This window comes from Crassostrea angulata, chromosome 3 (genome assembly GCF_025612915.1).
Source record: "Crassostrea angulata isolate pt1a10 chromosome 3, ASM2561291v2, whole genome shotgun sequence".
Classification (NCBI taxonomy): Eukaryota; Metazoa; Mollusca; class Bivalvia; order Ostreida; family Ostreidae; genus Magallana; species Magallana angulata.
Genome location: NC_069113.1, coordinates 11,602,325 through 11,624,143, shown reverse-complemented (window position 1 = coordinate 11,624,143; position 21,819 = coordinate 11,602,325). Strand labels below are relative to the sequence as shown.

Sequence of the window (21,819 nt, the reverse complement as noted above, 5' to 3'; positions counted from 1 at the left end):
AAAGTTAAGAATATTTGGTAATTGAGGCCAACATCCGGTTTTCCTGTAAACCAATCACCTTGCTTCTTACACGGCAGCAATAAACATGGACGTCAAAACTGAAAATAAGGCATCGATACGTGGCGTAACGAGAGAAATTTAGATAATGTAAGGTAGAAAAAATGCAACAAACAGATGTTTATGACTAAATCAGAGAGTTTACACATAAGGTAACTATTTTCCTCCATATATTGTTTGGAAATTGATATGATTGACGTATCATCTGTCATTATTTCTCTGCTTGTCAAGAATGTATAAAACCTTTTCTTTCCTGACATATAATTTGCCACTTTGAAGAAGTGTTTCTCTCTTGCTCCATGAATATCCATGCATTCATTTTTAAGATGGTTGTAGTAAAACAGAATAAAACTTTGAGTTTAAATTTGTATTGCACCTGTTTAATTGTAGGTTAGTTCAGTGACGTATATAAGTCTTTGGTTAATGCAACCATAAATATTTTTTTTTATAAATGAAAAAGCTACTCTAATACTTAACAGTTTCTAAGCTTCTGAACTACATAACAAATGAGCTACTGTTTTACAAACTAAGCATTGAAAATATTTGTTACATTCTCCATGACAAAATATTGATTGTGATTACAATGTACCAAAAACTTCTGAGCTATGCTCTACTGGCGAGCAACCAGTTCTCGCCGAGTACCATTTCTCGAAAGTGCAGAAAATTATGTATGAGAAATGGTGTAACAATACACTGGCGAGAAAAGGTACTCGGCGAGAACTGGTCGCTTGCCAGTATTGTACGTGTATATGCATGTACGTAATATTAATTATTATTTCTCTGTGCAATATGATGTAAGTCTTTTGCAAGAAAATGAACGTACTAATCAGCCCTTAACATTTGTTGCATCCCCTGGATGCAACAATTGTGCATTTACATTGTAACAAGTAAAACAAAATTTAAAAAACTGATGTTATTCGCCCTTTATTTTGCCTGTTTCAGGTGCTGTTACATTTCTCTTTCTTTTTAGGAAATAGTAAGGAGAACCAATAATGTATTCAAGGACAGAGAAATACAGTAGTCAGAATTTCGTAAAATGGAAGACTGTGCTGATATTATCCTCTTTGTTTTATCTGTGCTTTGTGGTTCATATGACAGAGGCAAATGAAGGGACACAGGAGGTCAAAAAACAATCAAAAGATAGAACAGGTTTGAATTCTAATAGTAATGATTTTGAAGGTTTAGTTGAAAAATCAGATGACAGTAAATTAACTGCAAGTGTGATTTCAGAAGATGATTCTAAACTTTCAGCTCAAGAACAAAATTTACCCAAGAATGATATCGGTGATTCTAGGGTTAAGAAAACAGTTACAGAGGAGTCTTCTAGGCAAGATAGTGAACTTGATATGGACAAAAGTAATGAGAAACACCAATCACAAATAACCATATCTCAAAATTTTGACAATAAAGCCAAAGTCCCTGATCCAAAAATTGAAGTAAATACTGGTAAGAATGATAAACTACAAGCCCCTGAAAGGGAAAGTACCATTACAGAGACAAAACATACTCCACATATCAAAATGGAGTCCCCATCAAGTCAATACAGTGCATCCCAACCTAACAACCCTAATGATAAACTTAATGAAAAAGTAGAGCCGCCTGTCCAAATCACTCCTCCTGAGCCCCAAGTCCAGCCCCTAGTGGAAAACAAGCCCCAGGTCCAGCCCCCAGTGGAGAACAAGCCCCAAGTCCAGCCCCCAGTGGAGAACAAGCCCCAAGTCCAGCCCCCAGTGGAGAACAAGCCCCAAGTCCAGCCCCCAGTGGAGAACAAGCCCCAAGTCCAGCCCCCAGTGGAGAACAAGCCCCAAGTCCAGTCCCCAAAGCAGGATAGCCCCTCTGTCCAACCCCAAGTTGAGGATAGCCCCTCTGTCCAATCCTCCAGTGACAACCTGTCCCCAGAAGGTAATCATTAGTATTAGTTGTAGTACATTGTACTCGGAATTAAATTAGGTGTGGGGAACCTGCAGTAATCATAACATCGTGTACTACCAAATACTAACTATTTAATACAATTTATACTCACTGAACTGTATAATTCTCCACAAGTTAAGCATCTTAAATTGTACACCTTCTTCTTGTAGCAATGGCTCACATGTATTCACAAATGCTAACACTTTACATCTAGGTTACTAGTATATCATATTAAATGCATGTACATGATTGCATCTAGTATTTCAATTTTGATAAGTTCATCACCATTGACTAATTTTATATTTCTGTATTTACAAGATCTTCTTGAAGTTTCAAAATTATTGGCTAAAGAGTTTTGAACCAAAAGGCTGGATTTTATAAACATATACATGTAGTATTAATATATAGTAAAATCACCAAAATAGTGACCATGCCCCTCTGTGATTCAGTCTGTGCAGTAAAGAGTAAGAATTTATGTTATATAATGATCAATGCTTGCTCACAGGAGGTTGAACAAATTGTCAGCAAATGAATGCTGACATTAAGCTGATTTACTCCCCTTAGCTCACTCCGGCTGATGCAGAGGTTTGATGGAGTGTAATGTATTTTGTTATTTGTCATTACCAGAGTATTTATTTTGTCCAAGTTGGTCTAATATGACCTATTTCAAAATGGAATAAAAAGAATGCTACTAATAAAATCATGATTCCAGTTGCAGATAATGTGTACTGGTATATGATAACTTTTGGCACACAAACACAAGTTCACTGATGTAGCTCTTTATGGGACAATTTTGTATCAGTTAAAAAACATCCTGAGTTTCAGAGAATGACAAAATATCCTTTTAAATAAATTTGATAAGCCTATATAACTTTATATAACAGTTGTTGAAGAAAGTGCCTCAGGCCAGAATCCATCAAACAGTCAATTAAAAGATCAAACGCTAAATCAAGGGGAAGGCCTAGACTCATTGTCAGAAAAGGATTCCACTGACTCATTCACAGAAAATGATGTCATCAGAGATGACACAAAGCAACACAGCCAAAGAGATCCTCAAGTAGAGACCCCACACGCAGAGGAATCGGAGAGCCAGGGTGAGAGATCAAGCAGTGAACAGCCAGACCAAGTAGATGAAGGTTTGAAAAGCAATGAAGAGGTTTTTGAAAGGATTAAGAATTTTAAGAAAACACATGGACGACTTCCAGATTTGGATGACCCAGATGAAAAGAGAGAGATCACTGGTGTTAAACACCAGAAAGAAAATGGCATTGTTACAGATCAAGTCACAGAGGATGATTTTCCAAGTCCATTTCTGAAGGAAGAACTTGATGCAGATCAAATAGAGGAAATATCTAGTTCACTGGACAACAATGTCAAAACAACAACAGTGGTGTTTAAACCTGATGAACATGGGAATATCAGAGTGCAGAAGTATACCCAGACAAGAGATGCTGACGGGGTGTATACCACTGATGTTTATGAAGGCACGAATGAAATGTCAGAAAATCAGAATGCCGAAGAGCATTATGATGCAGAACAGAACTATGGGGACGATGACGACCAATTTTTCCAAAACCCTGATGATTTTTTCCAAGACAATGAAGACATGGATGAAGGTAACAAGGAAGATTCTTCCACCATCTGGCTCCTGTACATCCACCTTGGTTTTCATATCTTCACCTGTTTTTCTGTTTGTGGGATTTAGTTGTGAAGAACACAAAAATTACCAAAGAGTTCATTTTACTAACATCTGTTTACACCATGTTTATATGTTGCAGTTATTCTATTTACATTATTTTTCCAATTTTTTTATTTTTTGGTTGTGATTTACCTGATATGTTTAAGATCAAAAGAATTTCTGTTAAGTGCTACGCATCGCAACATTTTGTGTTTTCAGTACAAAGATATCCATCATCATCAACATAAACCGAGCCAATAAAACTAATAATCATTGCTAAGAGATAATCAAATATTAAACAAATCATAATTTGACAAGCAATCGGGAGGTTATAAATGAGCTACAGTAATGTAACACGGGCATAATTTGAATGTTCTGACATTACCCCCGTAGCTGTAATGTTAATGAAGTACAAGTACCTTTAAAGAATTGGATTTGAGTACAGGTACTGAAAATTACAGATCAATTTCTAAACCTAAGGAAAAAATGATTGCTAACAGCATGAAATTCATCCATTTAAGAATTTAGCAGTAATACTTTTATACATGTGTACTATCATTCCAGACAACCTGTGTTTAGCTAGAATAAAGCGGACTGTAAATTCTTTGTTTTCTTTGGATTTCTTAATTTGAGATCATGGGAAATTAATTAAAAAAATTGATTGCAATATATGTTCAACGTCATTGCATCAAAGCAATATCATACATTTGTGTACTTATGTAAACTTAATATAATGTGTATTTGCATAATTTGAAATTACTAATTAACCACAATGTTTAAACAACTACGCCTGAGAACAAGTAAAACTGCAAGGGATGAAGTTTTGATTGGGAGTCTTTCACTATCCTTGATTTCTTTGCATGCATGATTGTTCCCCCTTTTGTGTGTGTTTAGTTTTAAAATAAATTTTAACTTCTGATTTAGAGCATAAAATCTTCTTTTAATTTGTTGATAATCTTTTCTGTGTTTGAATTTATTCTTTAGTTCTAATGGTAAATATGAATAAGATTTCTTCTTCTTTTTTTAAATGCATGTATGTAAATCATAATTATATTTTATTATACATATGCTGATATTTTAGCTGATCGTTAGGCAGATTTTAAAAAAGTTTGGCAATGTGAAATTTTATCAGTATTTCTGTTATTTTATAAGCTCTACATTAACTTGAACATGTTCTCGTTTTCAGGGGAAGACGTAGAGGAAGAACCGCAGGAAGAACTCACTGCTGAACAGCGCCAAGGTCAGTAATACAGATTACCGAATTGAATACTTTGTTTGCAAAGAAAATCATTTTGTCCATCTGTTTGTTTATCCCATTTAAGTGTTCAGCCTTCAAGTTCATGATCTTAGCCTTTTTATATGAAAAGCACATAATTAGCAAAAGAGTTTGTATTGACCTGAGAGTTTGCAATCCCTCCATGGTCCTGAACTTGCCAATCCTCCAAACCAATCCTCTTGTGTAGTTACACAATCAAATATGTTCAAATCAAATCATGGTCCTGACCAGAGGTCATTTGACCAAGGTCAAGGTCATGCCATCCCACAAAGGGCATTTATGTTGTGTTAGTACATTAAGTATTTTTTTTTTTTGCATGCCTAATAGTCAGGGCCTAAGATGCTTTTGATGTTTACCAGTATGATTGAATTGAAACATTAAAATAATTTTACTAATATCAGCAAAGGTGTTTTGTTTGGATATCAATGAAAAGATTACATAATGCAATAATAATGGTTACCGTAGCATGGAAAGATACCTTGGAACATTTAACAGTTTAAGTACGGACAGGCTATATTCAACTTGTTATGTAAACAAACTGATCTTTTAAATTGATAGCACAATGTACAAATCATGCTTGTGATGCAAATGTAATTCAGAGGATCAAATAAATTGAGGGAGAGGGTGTGTGAATGTTGAAAAAGGTATAATCAATTCAACTCTTACAGTTGTGTAATTCAAACACTGACCTTCAAAGTACTATAGTTATATGCATGTACATGTTTACATGTAGTTGCATTTAAGCCATGTGTTTTGCATATTTGATTGTTTATGAACCAGGTATTTAGACTTTGTATTAAATTCAAGGTTGTATGATTGAAATATCTATTAAACTCAAGCATTGTCTATACGAAACGGGGAGCCCCTTTAGTGACTCCATAAACTTGAGATATTCCTAGTGCATTAATAACTGTTAAGGCATTGTATATTGAGCAGAAGCAGAAATTTTGTCTCCTTGACCCATTTTACCTCTCTTTATTTATATTTTCCGACATTTGTTATTTATCAAGAGCATTGAACAGTGTACAAGATCACGTAATTTCCTATTAACTTCTAAATATTTACCAGAGAGACAATCGTAGAATGCCTGTCCATGCACATGAAATTTAATGGTTCGTTGTGGACTATTGCTCTTATCATTTTAAATGGTTGTCATTCTTAATGCATGCAGAAATATAATCTTAGATCTGACCTGGAGTTGAATACATGTGTATTTCATGAGTTTATTTGCTTTTTTACCTGTTTAGCTCAGGAATACTACAGTCAAGGAGAAGCCCTCATCAATCGAACCTATGACAAGGACCAGCACCAGTAAGTCAGGAACTACAACTCTTAATGATCTATACATTGATTACACAATGGATTTTAATTTCTGGCTTTTATTTTCATTTTGTTATGGATAGAAGAACGGGTTTTATAAAATTGTAACTGTAAAAACTGGCATGTTATGTCTGTTAGGTGTGCATTGTATAAGATTTCTACCCTTGTATGCATTGACTGAAGAGATTCTTTATTTTTGACAGGGCAATGGAATATTTCCAGATGGCAGCCAAGTTGAACCATACTCAAGCACTGGAGCATGTGGCTTTTGCCTATATTCTTGGGGATTATTTACCACAAGACACTGAAAAGGCAAAGCTTATGTTTCAGGATCTGGCTGCAAGGGGGTCCCCCAAGGGACAGCTAGTAAGTATACTAAGAGAAAGGGTTATCTTACTTTGCAGCTCTCAAACAAAGTTTCGATTTATGGGTGTTGCTCAAACTCAAGACTGTTCTCCTTTCTGCATTATTAATGGGCTGCGTTCAAGATCGTAGCTGCTACGGAGGGCTACGTAGTTGAACGGTAAGCTAGCCTAGCCGCAACGTAGATATTCGTAGCCTAAATATTTTATGCTAAGTATCAAATACAAGATGGGCACCTTGGTTACCACTTTGTAACAAACAGGAAATCTATTTATTTAGTGATATTTTATTCATCCTTTGAGTTATAATGAATCTTAACATGTATATTTCTGCTTGAAATTAACAAATTATGTCAATGTAATTATTGTCTTTAGTTGAAAATTTCCAACTTCAAATTTGAGACCTAGCAGCTAATCTAGCAGTCCGTTCAATAGACCTAGATATCTACGACCTAGCTACTAGGTTAGCTGCTACGATCTTGAACGCAGCCCTGTTATTCAAACTCAGGGGAATAAATGAACCAATGACCAAAGCTCTTTTGATAATTCTTTGCAGGGACTCGCCTTTCTTTATAGTACAGGAATTGGAGTCAATTCCAGCCAGGCAAAGGTATTTTTTTTAAAATATAAGAAGGTTGAATTACTTGAAGAAGATGATCAGTTTTGATCTGTTTTGCTAAGGAATGACATTTTTGATGACATTTCTTATTGCTATTGTGTCTCTTTACAGTCCCTTGTGTACTTTACTTTCGCATCACTGGGAGGGGATCCTTTGGCTCAGATGTCTTTGGTAGGTGTTTCACAATGCACGTTTTGTGTTGATTTAATATTGTTTTTTCCTTATGTTGTTGTATTATGCTTTTTGAATGACCTTTTACATAGGATATAAAAGAGTTATCTTTCTTTAAATGTGTTCAGGGTTACCGTTATTGGTCAGGGATAGGTGTAGAGAGGAAATGTGAGACAGCGCTGACATATTACAGAAAGGTAGCAACAACAGGTACGTCACAAGTAACCTCTAACAGCATGAAACATTACACATTACCTGTAACTTACGACAAGTATGCAACAGTTTATTTTTTACAACATGAAATATTTTTCATTAAGTATAGTTTATCAATGACAAAGGTCTAAATTACAACAAAGGAAGTGAAATGAATGCAAGAAAAAAAAAAGTTCAGATTAATTTCTAAAAAAAATCATATAGGCCTAGATAAACTACATTGAGACCACAGGATGAAAGCTCAAAGGCAAGTTGTGAAATTATGACAGGAAATTGAATAAATGATAGCCATTAGACAATCCTGATGTGAACTTTTTTTTTATAAGTACATCATATTCTAAAATCACATTATCTTCATCAAAGTGCTGGTAATATCAATTGGATGCGATTCACATTTAATTTGCACATTATGTAGACTAGCAGATAATTTGCGGTCTGATAATTATAAAAGCCTAATGTTACAGTCATTGAACAAATAGGTATTTTGAGGATTTTTGGCAGCATACATAGACTATAATTCTTTATCTACCTTGTACATTAGGATTGAAATTTCCTTTGTAGTCACCAAGAATAGACTGCATATTTTTCAAGTGCAAATAGATGATGAGAAAGTGTTTATTTTTGTAATGAAAATTAAAGTACATTGTGATGTTTAAATGAAATGATAGATTAACTTTGTGTTGAAATAATTTTCATCAAATAGAGAATGACAAAAAAATTTCTATGAATTGTCACTGACAATGACAAATATTCTAAAATGAAAGTACAAAAATGACATGGTTATAGCAAATAGCTAAGGATAGGTAAATTTTGATTTGTTGTAAACATAAATTATTTTAACTGATAAGTTTATGTTACAATTTAAAAGATTTGAGGGATGAATCTGATCTCTCTGTAAGTGTGTTTGTTGTAACCCTGTTTTACTGGATATGATAATCCTGTGTTCCGATTTGAAGTGGCCGATGCGGTGACCATGTCTGGTGGTCCCATCGTCCAGCGGATCCGTCTCCAGGAGGAAGCCGAGAACCAGGTCACGGGACAGAGCATGATGATGGACGATGACCTACTTCAGTACTACCACTTCCTGGCTGACAAGGGTGATGTTCAGGCCCAGGTGGTGCTAGGTCAACTCTACTTCCAGGGGGGACGTGGCGTGGGGATCAACCACGAGGTATCCACAGGGTCAATGTGGCACCCACAAATACTGTAAATTCATAATGAAATGCAAGGAATTAATATCTGCCTAAAATCACACTTTTATTTTTTTGACAGTTGTAAACCATATTAAATTACAAAAACTTTCAGCACTTGCAAATTTATATTTTCACAATTTGATTCAAAGTACATGTATGTGTACTAAGTACCCCTACAGTACCCCATAGGGTCAGAGTGGCACACACTATAAAAGTCAAGAGCTTGCAAATCAAGATACTCATCTTTGATATTAAAAAGGATTGTTATACATGTACTTACCAGTAAAGCATTCAGTTGTTAAGTGTTAATACCGGTAGTTAATGAACTTTATGAAGTTTTCATTCCAATACCACAAAGATTAAAGGAGTTTATAGAAACCAGAGTAAATTACCCGATATATTTTTATTCCAGAGAGCCCTTCATTATTTCCTGATGGCGGCGGAGTCTGGTAATGCTAACGCCTTTGCTTTTCTTGGAAAGGTGAGATTGATTCCTAGAGAATCAGTAGTTTCTAATAATTTTTTTTAAAAATGCATGTATGCCTGATATTGGAACTGAAGTTTTCTGAAGTTTTGGATCAATGTAGTGATTTGCATTAAAACAAATTACAGGAAAACAATGTCCTGGACTGAGTTTTAACAAACAGCTGTTTATTTATGTGACTTGTAAAGACATTGTATGATATGTAATAATGTTATGTGTAAACTCAAGCAATAAAAAGTTATATTCTTACAGTGATATAAGAACTAAAAGGAATGATGATTACTGTATTAAAACAAAATTTTAAAACGAAAATGATACAAAATAAAAATTAGCCGCATACACAGGTGTACATAGGGTCTGAACTTGTCTCTGTAGATGTACTCAGAAGGCAGCCCAGCTGTAAAGCAAAGTAACGAAACAGCATTCAGTTATTTCAAGAAAGCTGCAGACAAGGTAATCACTATTGTTGAATTCTTTGTAAGATTTTCACAGAAATCATAATTTACAATAACATCATTTCCATCATTTGATTAGAGTTTGTTATTAAGAATTGCATTCTACCTACCAGTATCTGTTATTTGATATAGACTCCCTTAAATCAAACCTGCAAATAGTTATTGATATACAATAAAACTGATATGAATGTGGTTTAAAGGAATCGCCATAATAAATACAGCTTATGGATGCTTTTTTGAAGACACTTTTTACCTAACAGATATGTCTCTTATTTAGGGAAATCCAGTTGGTCAGACAGGACTTGGAATGCTGTATATGTATGGAAAAGGAGTAGATAAGGTAAAAATAGCAATAATGTGATCATCTGTCCAAACAAATTTAATGATCGTTGTAAGGCATATTATATTGTTGCCACTAATTCACCTTAATACCAAGATTCTCATAACAATCATCTTTCATCTGCTTGCTGCTGTAAAATAAGTAGGAAAAAAAACACATTCATATTTGTATAACATCAGGAGATAATGAACGAAAAAAAGGAAATGAGAGAGAGTAGCTTCATTTTGTTTTCTGTGTGGCTGGTTTCCCAGCCTGTGGTTATATTAAGGTGATTACACGGAGAGAGGAGCTATTGATCACAGTCAGTAGCAAGCTGAAGTCAAGTGAACAAAACGTTTCAAACATTATTTGGTTTGAATGACTTCTAGCAAACTAAGCATCTTGTTAGTTTTGTGTTTCATACCAATTTCCTTTTGTAAATTTTGTAAGCAAAGAAAAGCCCCAATAAACTTCAATAGATAAACTTTGTTTACATTTGAAGCGTGAAGTATTTTCTGTGGCCCTCGAGCTGTCAGTTTATGTAAACAGTTTTCCTTAATGCGATATCGTTTGGTTTGATATTTTTTTTCTTTTTTTGAATTCCTAGAGAAACAGTTCTTTTGATGAGTTTTTGTGTGCTTTTGGCAAACTATTTTATGATAGGGTAATTAATCCAATTTTCTACCAATCAGATAAGGGATCATTAGAAATTGTTTGTCTTCTCAAATTGCTTCTCATGAAAAATATGTAGAGTACATGTAAATGCAAAATAAAGTTCTCTAATAGCAGAATTAATTACCAGTAGTATGCATCTGTACATAACTGCATGTATCTTGTGAACCTTGTATAGCAAAGATATAAATCTTCTGAAAACTTTTAATTTTGTTTTTATATGGCTTTGTATTGTTATGATATATAAAATAGAAAAAGTCAATTTTTAAAAATCACAATCACCCCCAGCAACATAAAAATGTTGTTAACACAAAAGTATGGGTACTTTGGTGTAAAGGATATTTTGAGATGGGTGCAGTTGCAAGATAATAAGGATTGAAATACATGTAGCATACAGTACAGCTCACGAGTATCCCGACACCCACCGTGTAAAAAACACGGTGGAAAACGGTCTGTGTCGCACCGTGTATGTGTATGGGAAAATTCAAGAAAAAGCACCGTGTCCCACCGTGGCCGCCTGTGTAACTCCGTGGCCACTGTGTTACTCCGTGGATATACCGATGTACGGAAGCTGATCAGATACACGGCATTGTCTTTCATCTTGGGTTCTATACACAACAGGTGTTATTGTCTGTCTTGTTAGGTGTCATTGGAATTTACAACTAACTTTGTGTATATTTGGACGTCTGAACAGGTGTACTCGAGATGCCGTTATTCACACCTTTCCGCGAACACCTGTTTGGTAACTCATCACAACCCGTCGTGTGTATGGTCTGAATATATCTTACTTCTACTTTGTTAGTTCAATGATTTTTCCTTATCTCTAACAAACAAAAAAAGTGTCTGTAGATATGTACACAGACAACTACACGTAAGACTATCGGCGCATGGATCCACAAAAGTGTTAGTGTTTTAATTGATCAAACCTTTATGTGGCCGATATCGATTTTTAATATCAACAAAAATCAACCGTAACAATCACATACGTCTGCGTGCCTAAAATTTTTATTTATTTCTATTTCTTTCATTCTCTTACGTACATCAATAAATATTTTATTCTTTATAAGTTTTATTCCTAAATCCTCCTTTTTTCACAGGTAAATACCGCGTGTTACACCTGTTATTGTCCGTGTTGCATCGCGTTACACGGTGTCGCACCATGTTTTTTCTCGTTCCGTGGCCGTAACAGAGAACAATAGATCAAAGGTACCGACACTTCCACGCTCAGCGTGGACTTTCAAACACGGTGGTCGGTGTTTTTGTCGGGATACTCGTGAGCTGTACTGTACAATGGCTCCTTTGTCTGAAATTTGTACTGGTTGCATTTTTTACAGGATTACACCAAAGCCATTAAGTACTTCAGTCTAGCTGCAGACCAGGGCTGGGTGGATGGACAACTACAGCTTGCTCTCATGTATTATGGTAGGATTTCTCCCATTGACTGATAGTTCATTGACGGAAACAATACCTTAGTAGTTTGCTTATGGAACAAAACTATTGAGATTAGAAACTTTCCCCCATCCACCCCCCTCAACTCCACCACAACACCTCCAATTGTTAAAAACTTGCTTATAGCAAACTCTTGCCAACAGCAAGGTTTGGTTTTCCCATAATTTTTGAATTGTATTTAAACTTATAGAGGAAAATGCATGTTGATTTCAGTTATAATCATCATTATTATCAAATTTGTTCATCTCTGAGGCCTCATTACTTTTACCTCCATTTGTGTAGGTGGTAGAAAAGTTTTACAACTTTATAATAGATATTATGCTTCAAGTTTTTACCTATATTTGTCAGGTGGAAGAGGTACACGTCGGGACTACAAACTAGCTGTGAAGTACTTTAACTTGGCCTCTCAGGGCGGCCATGTTTTAGCTTTCTACAACTTAGCCCAGATGCATGCCACTGGTACAGGTGTACTAAGAAACTGCCACACTGCAGTAGAGGTAAGGATGAACTGTAAGCTGACTACATTTAATCACATGTTTCAGTTATTTGCTTGATCATTTTATTTCTTTTTGATCATTTTATTTATTGGAAACTTGTTCCTTGCCTAATGAATAATATGTTGGTACAAATTGTCACTTCAAATATTGTCATGACGAATTGAAATCATTAGTTGTAATAAATGTTATAATTTGATAACTTGGCATTCAGTTTATATGTGTTTAAACATTTCACTGGAAAACAAGAAAAGGATTTTTTGCATATTTATCCAAAAATACAGAAAATACATATGCTAATATCAGCAATTTTCTTCTAGTTGTTCAAGAATGTGGCAGAGAGAGGGCGCTGGGCAGAAATGATGCCCGAGGCGTACAATATGTACAAGGAAGGCCACCTCGATCAGGCCCTTATGAAGTATGTCTTCCTCGCGGAGCTGGGGTACGAGGTGGCACAATCCAATGTGGCCTACATGTTAGACCAAGGTACATGTAATTCCTCTTATTCACTCAGACATATGTAATTCATGCATTGCAGAGTTGACAACCGATATTTTGATTTTTGTTAAATTATATCAATAGGTAACAAATTTATGAATACAATGTACATTATTTTAGGTGAGGTTGGAATGTTTGAGAACACAGAGGTTCTGGAGAGGGCACTGTTACAGTGGTCCAGGGCCGCTTCCCAGGGTTCCACAGTGGCCCGAGTCAAAATGGGCGACTACCATTACTATGGATATGGTACAAAGATTGACTATGAGACAGCGGCTAGTCATTATCGCCTGGCCTCGGAACAACAGCACAGTGCGCAGGCCATGTTTAATCTGGGTTACATGCATGAGCAAGGCCTAGGCCTCAAACAGGTAGGTCAAGGTCAAGTCATCCATTCTGTATTGAGTGAGCTTTTCTATTTCATTAGTAAAAGGAAAAAAGCTTAGAGCTGTTAAATGTTAGGTTTAAAGTTATTTATCTGACAATGACTCAAGATTTTCTTTGACACAGTGTTGGATAGAATTGCTCAATTTGTTATCAAACCTACTTTTGTTTGGCAACCTTTGCCTTGAGGGAAAAAATGAGGTGTTAATGAAAATTTTGTTGGAAACCACAAAATGTTAAGTGGAGCCATAGAATGGTATAATGTGGCCTATTTGGCTTGCTAAATGTACTATTAGTGAGCCTATGCATTGATGATATAACTATACATACAGCCTTGAGGTTGATTTCTGAATCACATTTATAAAACCTATAGGTTAAACTTTTTCAATGATGATATTAAAAAAACACTGTGTATTATCTTTTTCTATTAAATATAAAGAAATTTTATTTTCAAACCACCACAGAAATGTAACACAAGGAGTAAAAGTACATTAACATGCATGAAATACGGTACCCCCAGGAATTAAAAATTTTAAGTCCTATGAAGTTGTGGGTTGTTAATTTTTGAATACCTTTTTCGCAACTATTTCGAGTGCAGAGTTTAATTAAAATTCTACTTAATCAAATGCACTATCATCAATTTACATATACAATATCTGACTTACAGGATGTGCATTTAGCCAAGAGGTTTTACGACATGGCAGCTGAAACAAGCGTGGATGCCCATGTCCCTGTGACTCTAGCCTTGATCAAACTAGGATTATTTTACGGTCTAGAGGTATTTAGCAAAGAGGTAAGTAAACAGATTTCTTTTATTGAAGTGGGAAAGCGTTAAATTGCAGTAACTGGCAATCTGTGGGAAGCCAGAGATATTTGCAGTGTGGTATTGCATTAAAACAGCAGTATTCCTCGTCTAGACTTCAGTTTTTTTAACCTTAATGGTTATCGGGCTGAGTTGTATGCAATCTATTTTAAGATAGAGGAATTTTGTTTAGGAATCTATATTTGATATCATTGTTAGGGAGGTCTTTAGCACTTTCTATGAAATTACCCTCTTTCAACCCCTGAGCTTCATTACTGTTTGAGTGATTAAGATAGTTATATCATGCAATCTTGTTTTCTATCCGCTGAATTTCCCGATTGAAGTCAAATAGGTTCAGGAGGAAAGTGATGAGCAGGTCGAAAGTTTGACTGCACCGTTAACTTTTTCTTTATTGATTAATCAAGATTTATTGTACATGCAGAGGGAAAAAAAAGAAGAAACTGAATTAGACAGCAAGAGATTATAGAGGATAAGTTATATATCTATGTATGATTGTGTGCAGAGAAAATTTTATTCATAGTATTGTAGATAATAGATAAAAATCATACTCCAGGGATGTTTGATGAATGAGAGAACCTGATTAGATCGGTATTGGGTGTTCACGTGAGAGTGTTTACTGAATTGACCCATCACTTGATAGGGTTCTAGCATATTGTACACTCTGACAATTACTAGAACTTAGAGGACATTATGGAATGCCAATACAATGAGCTAATCCATCAAGTTCATTGTGTAGACAAAAATTAATCTTCATTTTTGTCCAGATAATTTGATTTACTGTTTTTGTATTATTTGATTACATGGATTAAGATTGAAGTTCTCCTAGTCTTGTCCTTGTCTTGTTGCTTCTATCAGTGAATCTGACATGTAACTGACGATTGACTTTGTAGATTTAAACCATAAAAAAAGCTTATTGTTTACAATAATGCTCCATGTCAGAAGAAATAAGAATGGTATTGTATTGTACTTTGATATATGTCCTTGAGGGACAGTTACAGTATTCATAAGCTAGGGAAAGTTGTGGTCTCTTTCCTGTGCAGAACAGGGATCAAAGACTGGCTAGGATGACAAAAACTTAACACTACAATGTATCTTAAATGATGTAGAAATCCCCAGCAAAGTGCTGGTCATGTTGTGTGGGGGCTGATGTGTTGTCATTTTATGGATTTCTTGCACTGTAAGATCTTATAAAATTATGTTTACTTGATAATATGAGCAGTGAAACATAATCCATCTCTTGCCCTTCATTTTTTATGAATGAATTTCTGCTGTAAGATAAGCTACTTGACGGAGGCAGTTATTTTGAGCAGTGAGTGTAAAGCTATAGGGAGTGGGTGCCCTTTAACCGTTTGTAATGGCCTAGTACTCTACAAAACTGAACATACACCAATTCAAGTACCTTGTTCTCTGATCTTTAGAGTATTATTGCCAAGTATAATGGCACTACAAGATGTTCCTCGTAGAAAATTTATGTCATTGAGTGCTAGATCTCTCTCCTCTACTGCATTGTTTCAGGGGAAATATTTCCTCTAAGATTTTTGCTTGATAAACAGGGAAAAAAAGCTGTAACTTGTAATTGTTAAGTTCCTTCGAATTCATTAAGTTTTATGTCAGAAATACCAGATAAATTGGTCCACTTCCCTGCATGATGCATCAGATGAGTTCTAGGGTCCCCCCAAGAGTGCATAAATTGTATTGACAAATCGCTAGCGTAGGAATTTCTGCTGTTACCATCACCTTCATCAGTATGCTTATTTGATTATGAAATTTTTGGGGCAGAGATCAGGAAATGTTCAAATTAAGAGTAATGTGCAAAATCAGATTGATTTACTGACACATAGAACATTAAATGTCTCAGCTGGAGACGATTGCATCTAGATTTCATTATGAAGAACATGCATCTCATACAGAGATAGTGTTTGTTAGGGTGGGCTCTGAATCTGTTCCATCTCCCGTACTTTTACTCCCAGCGTAACAAGCGATAAACTTTGCAACTTGGTACATGAGCAGATGACACCCATGTACCTAATGATAAAAGGACAAAAGGGCTACAGAATAGGAAGATACGACCACATGTATTTATCAGATGTGATTTGTTCAATACAGTTTCTGACAATTTACAAATTATTCATAAATATGTTAAAAATCTGTATCTTGATTAATCACACAATTAAATTTTTTTCTGCAAAGATAATGCTCATCATCCTATTGAAATGATGCTTTGAAGATTGCCAAGAGAACGCTGGTTTTTGAATTTTATTGTACACCAACCCTATTTTTATTGTTATCGCGATTTTATGGGGTGGCCTCAAAATATTAAAGTACAGAAAGAATGCATTAATTCAGTGCAGATTAGTGAAATAATAGAAACTTAATTCATTCATATATAGAGTGTAGTTAACATTAAATTTTTCTTTGAAGTGGAAACAGGAAAAGTACAAAAAGTTTCAGTGACAATATCGTGACTTCCACAGATGGAATGATTTCAGGTCTAATTCTGTGTTATCATTGGTTGGAGGACAAAAGTCGTGGAGAGGCTCGTATCCATCAGGAACAGGAAGCATGCGGGTCGGAGATCGGGGGATAGTTGTCAATAGCGCTCATTGATTGGGGTGGCAGTGCATGGTCTAGGCATTACTTGCTATCTGAAACTCCACTACCAGCCTCCGTTCCTCTGTTGACATTAAGCATTAGATCTTTTGTTTTCAAGATGTTTTGATGCAGATTTAGATATGTCATCTGTCTCTCTCTTTTGAATTGACACCCTGATGCTACAATCTTTTTCTCAGAGATGATTGTTGACTCTGGTCAGATTTGGTTTAGGTACTTCTCAGTGTTTTGTTTACAGAATCTAATGGAGAGGTCTCAATGGGATGTTTCAGGTATTGTCCTCTAACAGAACTACATGTATTTAATCCATCCCATGTTAAGAGGGCTCGTTGATCATAGCCATTTTTAGACTCTATTGGTCTCCTTTAGAAGAAGAAAAATTATGGAAAAATACCAAAATCTATATATTGATAAAATATATGGATTTTTTCTTTATTCAATAATATGCATGTACTGTAAATTCGTTATATTACACAAGTACCTAATTCCCCAATCCCGCTGTTTTGTATCAAATCGCTAGAATTAATATAATATTGCAAACATTGAATTTTTTTCCTATTTCTTAACTCTCAGAAAATAATGGCGAGATTTTAATATCTGCTAAGGGTGTTTCTCATGATTTTAATTCCTTGCGTTTTATTAGAAATCTACAGAGGTTTATAGCCTAACAAAACAAATCTTTAAATTGTAGGTAGATCGGATGGTTAGTTTTGTTAACCATCCAGCCTCCTTAAAATTTATATTGATTTGCACAAGGTGACTTTACTGCAGTGTCAAGAATGACTGTATCTTGGATCATCAATCACATTGAATAGAACCTGATAAAAAGGGAACAAGTTTAAATAAATCTCAAAAAATAAGATTAATAAATGCAGGCATGCTTTCTTTTTGTACAGTTTCACTTCAAGGGGCAATTTAGAAATAAGATAACGTCAGCAGAACTTTCAATTTCATAGAAAAGTTTTTGTGAGTGAGATTTATAAATAATTCAGCATAACAAACATTGTTGACTGGGGGACTGTAAAAGCTTCAAGCACTGAGGCTATTTAGCTGTAATAATAGGGCCCTGATTGTCAGCTTTGGGATCAGCTGCTACTTCACTCCTTCAGTGAAAGAGTTAATAGGTTTCACCAATTGCTCTTTTTTGTGTGAGTGCTTTCCAATACATATATTTTGAATAGATAAAGAAGCTAAAATTGTATTCAGATAAAGAAATCTTATGGCCTCAGATGTGGAGAGCCAATTCTGAAGCATTAGCTACATTTTAATTAAACTTCTATGTGGGTCAATAACCAGAGTTTAAAAGTTGATATTTTATGTATAATACACTTAAAAGCGCATTTAATGTAAAGGTAATATGGAATGTTTTTTTTCTCTCAAAATATCTGATTTGCACAAATAGATAATAAATCAATCAATATTTAAGCAACAAAAATAATTCTTTAAAAATTATACTAGAAGTGCATCTTTTAGGGTTTAAAATTTAGTTTTATGACATTTAAGATTTATATTCTAATAGAATAGAATTTTTGTCTTAAATGACAGGTAATGCCCATGAAGTATGTTCTTGTAAACTATTAACCATTTCTTTCTTCTTTTTTTGCTCTTTTAAAAGAAATAAACATAAAAATAAATATTCCGTTTTTTATTTTTATACAGTTGAGATTTCTGTTTGCCAGCTGTTGTTGTTAGTCAGATTCATTAGACATCAAAGATCAAAGAATGTTACATTTTTAAAAAAAATTACAATGAGGGAAGGACTATACAGGCATTAGATAAGTGTTAGTTTTGACCCCCATAAATCAATATTTTTAAAAGTGTTTCATGTATGCTAGATTGTTTTGTTATTTTGTAGAAGAGTTGACATTACAGACGTTTTTATCCATTTGTCTTGTTTTTCTGCAATTGGTGTTAGTATATGATGTCAGAAATGACGCCGTATTTTCAATTATTTTAAAAAAGTTTTTCCTGTGGGAAACATTAGAGATTAGTCTAGAACAAGCAACATACTCTTGTGGTACTGGGTAATTAGTTTTTGCCTGAAAATTAGCATTAAATGCAAAAATGCTGCCTTATTTTAAAAATGAAAGTGCAAAAATGTCATTTCATAATTTAAGGGCTCTTGGATCAATTGAAAATCATAGAAAAATCTTAATGTGTACAAAGTAAATCTAGTATATAAATAAAATGTTAATTTTTCTGATTGAAAATTAAAAACTAAAATTTGATAATTTATTAAAAATTGAAAATATGTATCAAATATTTTAATGAAAATAAAATTGTTGACTTTTGGAATTTAGAAATTTTTCTTAAGCATTCTCATATGGTGATCAATAATAATGTGTTTAAGTGAGCACACATAAAATTGTTTCTGAAAATAAAACCCTACAAAAGTCCTTGATTTACCAGAAGTGTTGGTATGAGTGATATTCATGCATAAACTGCTTCAGCGAAATTATCTGCCCGATATCACAATGAATTGTATCCATTTCTATTTGAACGTTTTCAGGGGTCAATATACATAAATGTATATGATGTTACAATGGTCATTGTACGAGATTATGGTTTGAGAGATACTTTATTGTGTATATCAAAACACACTTAAGTTCAATACTGGTATTTTAAATGATCAATGTTTTTCAAATATATTCAAACAAGTTAAAAGATGTCAATGTGACAGCCAACTGGGTTTTCTTTAATGTGAACTGTATCCATAATCCATGTCAACCCTGAATTGATAAACACTACCTACCGTATCTAGTGAAATGGAGTACCCTATATGCAAAATTTTGCCCATAAATGATTAAGTTCAAAAGGTGGGGTTTTTTTTCATAAATTATAAGAAATCAAAATCCTAGAAATATGCACACCTCTGATATATGTACAATTGATCTGCAAAAGAGCAAAAGAACAACTTTCTTTCTTGAAAACTGATGGAGGAGTTATCTGTACAATGAGGGTACCCTTTTTGCAGCCACCTGCCATTTTCATTATTTCAATAACCAGATTTTTCCTTTGGAAAACCCAGTTAAAAATGAAAAATAAACAATAATGTTAAAATTGAAAATGGTGTATAAACTAGGTTTGTACATACATGTAATCAAATCTTCTGAGGAGCACTTTGAACTCAACAGGATTTGATCTCCTTACCAACTATATATATATAAAGTTCATATGCCAGGGGACCTTTTAACAATGCTATTGATTTAGTCTTCAGTAATCACTAGTTTGACTTTGTCTTACAGATGGAGGACTACCAAAGACTGTTCACTAGGTTTGACCCCCGCTTCCTGCTGGGACCTGACTGGGACATCTATCTAATGACATTCCTGGCTCTTTTACTCGGGTTCATTGTATTACTACGCAGGGTCAGGTGACACAGGCACTATTTACGGGAGTGAACTCAACAATAGGCCATTATTACATGAATTTGAAAATCCAGTGTTTTTATTCAGTCTTTCTAATTTAGTAATAAATGAAAAACATATTATAATTCTATACAATGTGTACATGTAGCAAGTCAAAAATCCAAGTCATAAGAATCAAGAATACCTTCACTTTTCAATAAAAATGGGTTTATATAGAACCAAAGTAGAGGAATGGAGGATTGATTTTTTGAAGGTCCTCAAAATATTCACTCTTTTTCAACATTCTTTGGGTGAGGATGTTTAAATCGCTCATTTCTTAGCATCATGTATAAACAGTGATAACGGGGTTCCATTGTGGGAATCTTGTAAATCTATGGAATCTGATGATGTGTTTGAAATTGAAAGAGAAATGTGAACACGGACTTTGAATTTTGTGATGAATGTTAATTTTTTACATTGTACATTGGTTTACTGAGATGCGTTTTTGTTGTGGTGTTGTACAAGACCTTTGTTTTCATTTTTAATCCACAAGAAGTGTGAAAGAGTGTGTGAGATAGGAGTGCCATAAAAGAATGGGAAAGGGACTGCATGTGTGATTGTGGAAGTGGTCGGTGTGTGTATGTGGAGTGAGGGTGATTCTGTTGTTTGGTGCATATGCAGAGAAAATCTGATCCTGTATTTATTTTGACAGGGAATAAATGAATGATAAAAATTGATATTCCAACAAACTTTTTTTTACTTTGTTTAATTAGTGAAGTGTTGAGATGAAACGTTACACGTATCTACTTACATGTCGTTGGGTAACACTGGCTTCAAAAGCATTTTATTATAATAATAAATATCAATATGTGTATATTTAACATTTAAACATACGTGTATTAATTTTGGTTGCTGTGACGTAATTAACCAAACCTTCGACAGAAAAGGTTGAATTTTTTTCATAGGGGTGACCTAAACGTTAAATTTTGTATCAGAGCAAATCTTTTGATTTCCATTGTGTATAGAATATATGCGAGACTCTTGCTCTATATTATTTAATCCGAACTTTATTCTTTAAAATAATCCTACGATATTGATACAAAAAATCATAAATGCCTTGTAGTCACACAGGCTAGGATATTCTCTATCCTCAGTAAGGATTACCTCTTCCCGTAAATTAATCTGGAAATACTTATACATGCGACATTGATGATGCGTGTCCCAAATTTACACGTAATATATTAGCTAAGATAGTTTATTTCGACGATATCACGTGCGTATTTCAATTGTGTGTGTGTGTGTGTGTGTGTGTGTGTGTGTGTGTGTGTGTGTGTGTGTGTATATATATATATATATATATATATATATATATATATATATATATATATATATATATATATATATATATATATATATATATATATATATTAGACAAAGGAAAGGAATTAGTCGGTAACATTGAATCAATTTGTCATTGTTTGGCCAGT

At 34.3% G+C, this 21,819-nt stretch overlaps 1 protein-coding gene across 3 annotated transcripts; it reads left to right on the top strand.

Moving 5' to 3' along the window:
* The first annotated feature begins 51 nt into the window (after positions 1–51).
* LOC128176489 (protein sel-1 homolog 1-like) lies at positions 52–21,071 on the top strand. 3 transcript variants are annotated; one of them, XM_052842876.1, is made up of 20 exons: positions 52–209; positions 1,028–1,206; positions 1,309–1,959; positions 2,853–3,584; positions 4,833–4,886; positions 6,170–6,233; positions 6,446–6,608; positions 7,161–7,214; positions 7,335–7,394; positions 7,523–7,604; positions 8,564–8,778; positions 9,213–9,281; positions 9,660–9,737; positions 10,017–10,079; positions 12,065–12,152; positions 12,528–12,676; positions 12,994–13,159; positions 13,292–13,539; positions 14,220–14,345; positions 20,231–21,071. In XM_052842876.1, exons 2-20 carry the CDS (start codon positions 1,050–1,052, stop codon positions 20,360–20,362), a joined length of 3,351 nt encoding a protein of 1,116 aa, XP_052698836.1. In that variant the 5' UTR covers positions 52–209; positions 1,028–1,049; the 3' UTR covers positions 20,363–21,071. The 3 variants fall into 3 exon arrangements, with proteins under 3 accessions (XP_052698836.1, XP_052698837.1, XP_052698838.1); XM_052842877.1 differs by lacking the exon at positions 1,309–1,959; XM_052842878.1 differs by lacking the exon at positions 2,853–3,584.
* The last annotated feature ends 748 nt before the right edge of the window (positions 21,072–21,819 follow it).

Bases quoted from the DNA above. Each gene is read 5' to 3' on its own strand.
- LOC128176489 (XM_052842876.1), top strand. From the start codon at position 1,050: ATGTATTCAAGGACAGAGAAATACAGTAGTCAGAATTTCGTAAAATGG. The intron at 7,215-7,334 runs GTATTTTTTTTA...GTCTCTTTACAG, and splicing joins TCAATTCCAGCCAGGCAAAG to TCCCTTGTGTACTTTACTTT. The intron at 12,677-12,993 runs GTAAGGATGAAC...ATTTTCTTCTAG, and splicing joins ACTGCCACACTGCAGTAGAG to TTGTTCAAGAATGTGGCAGA.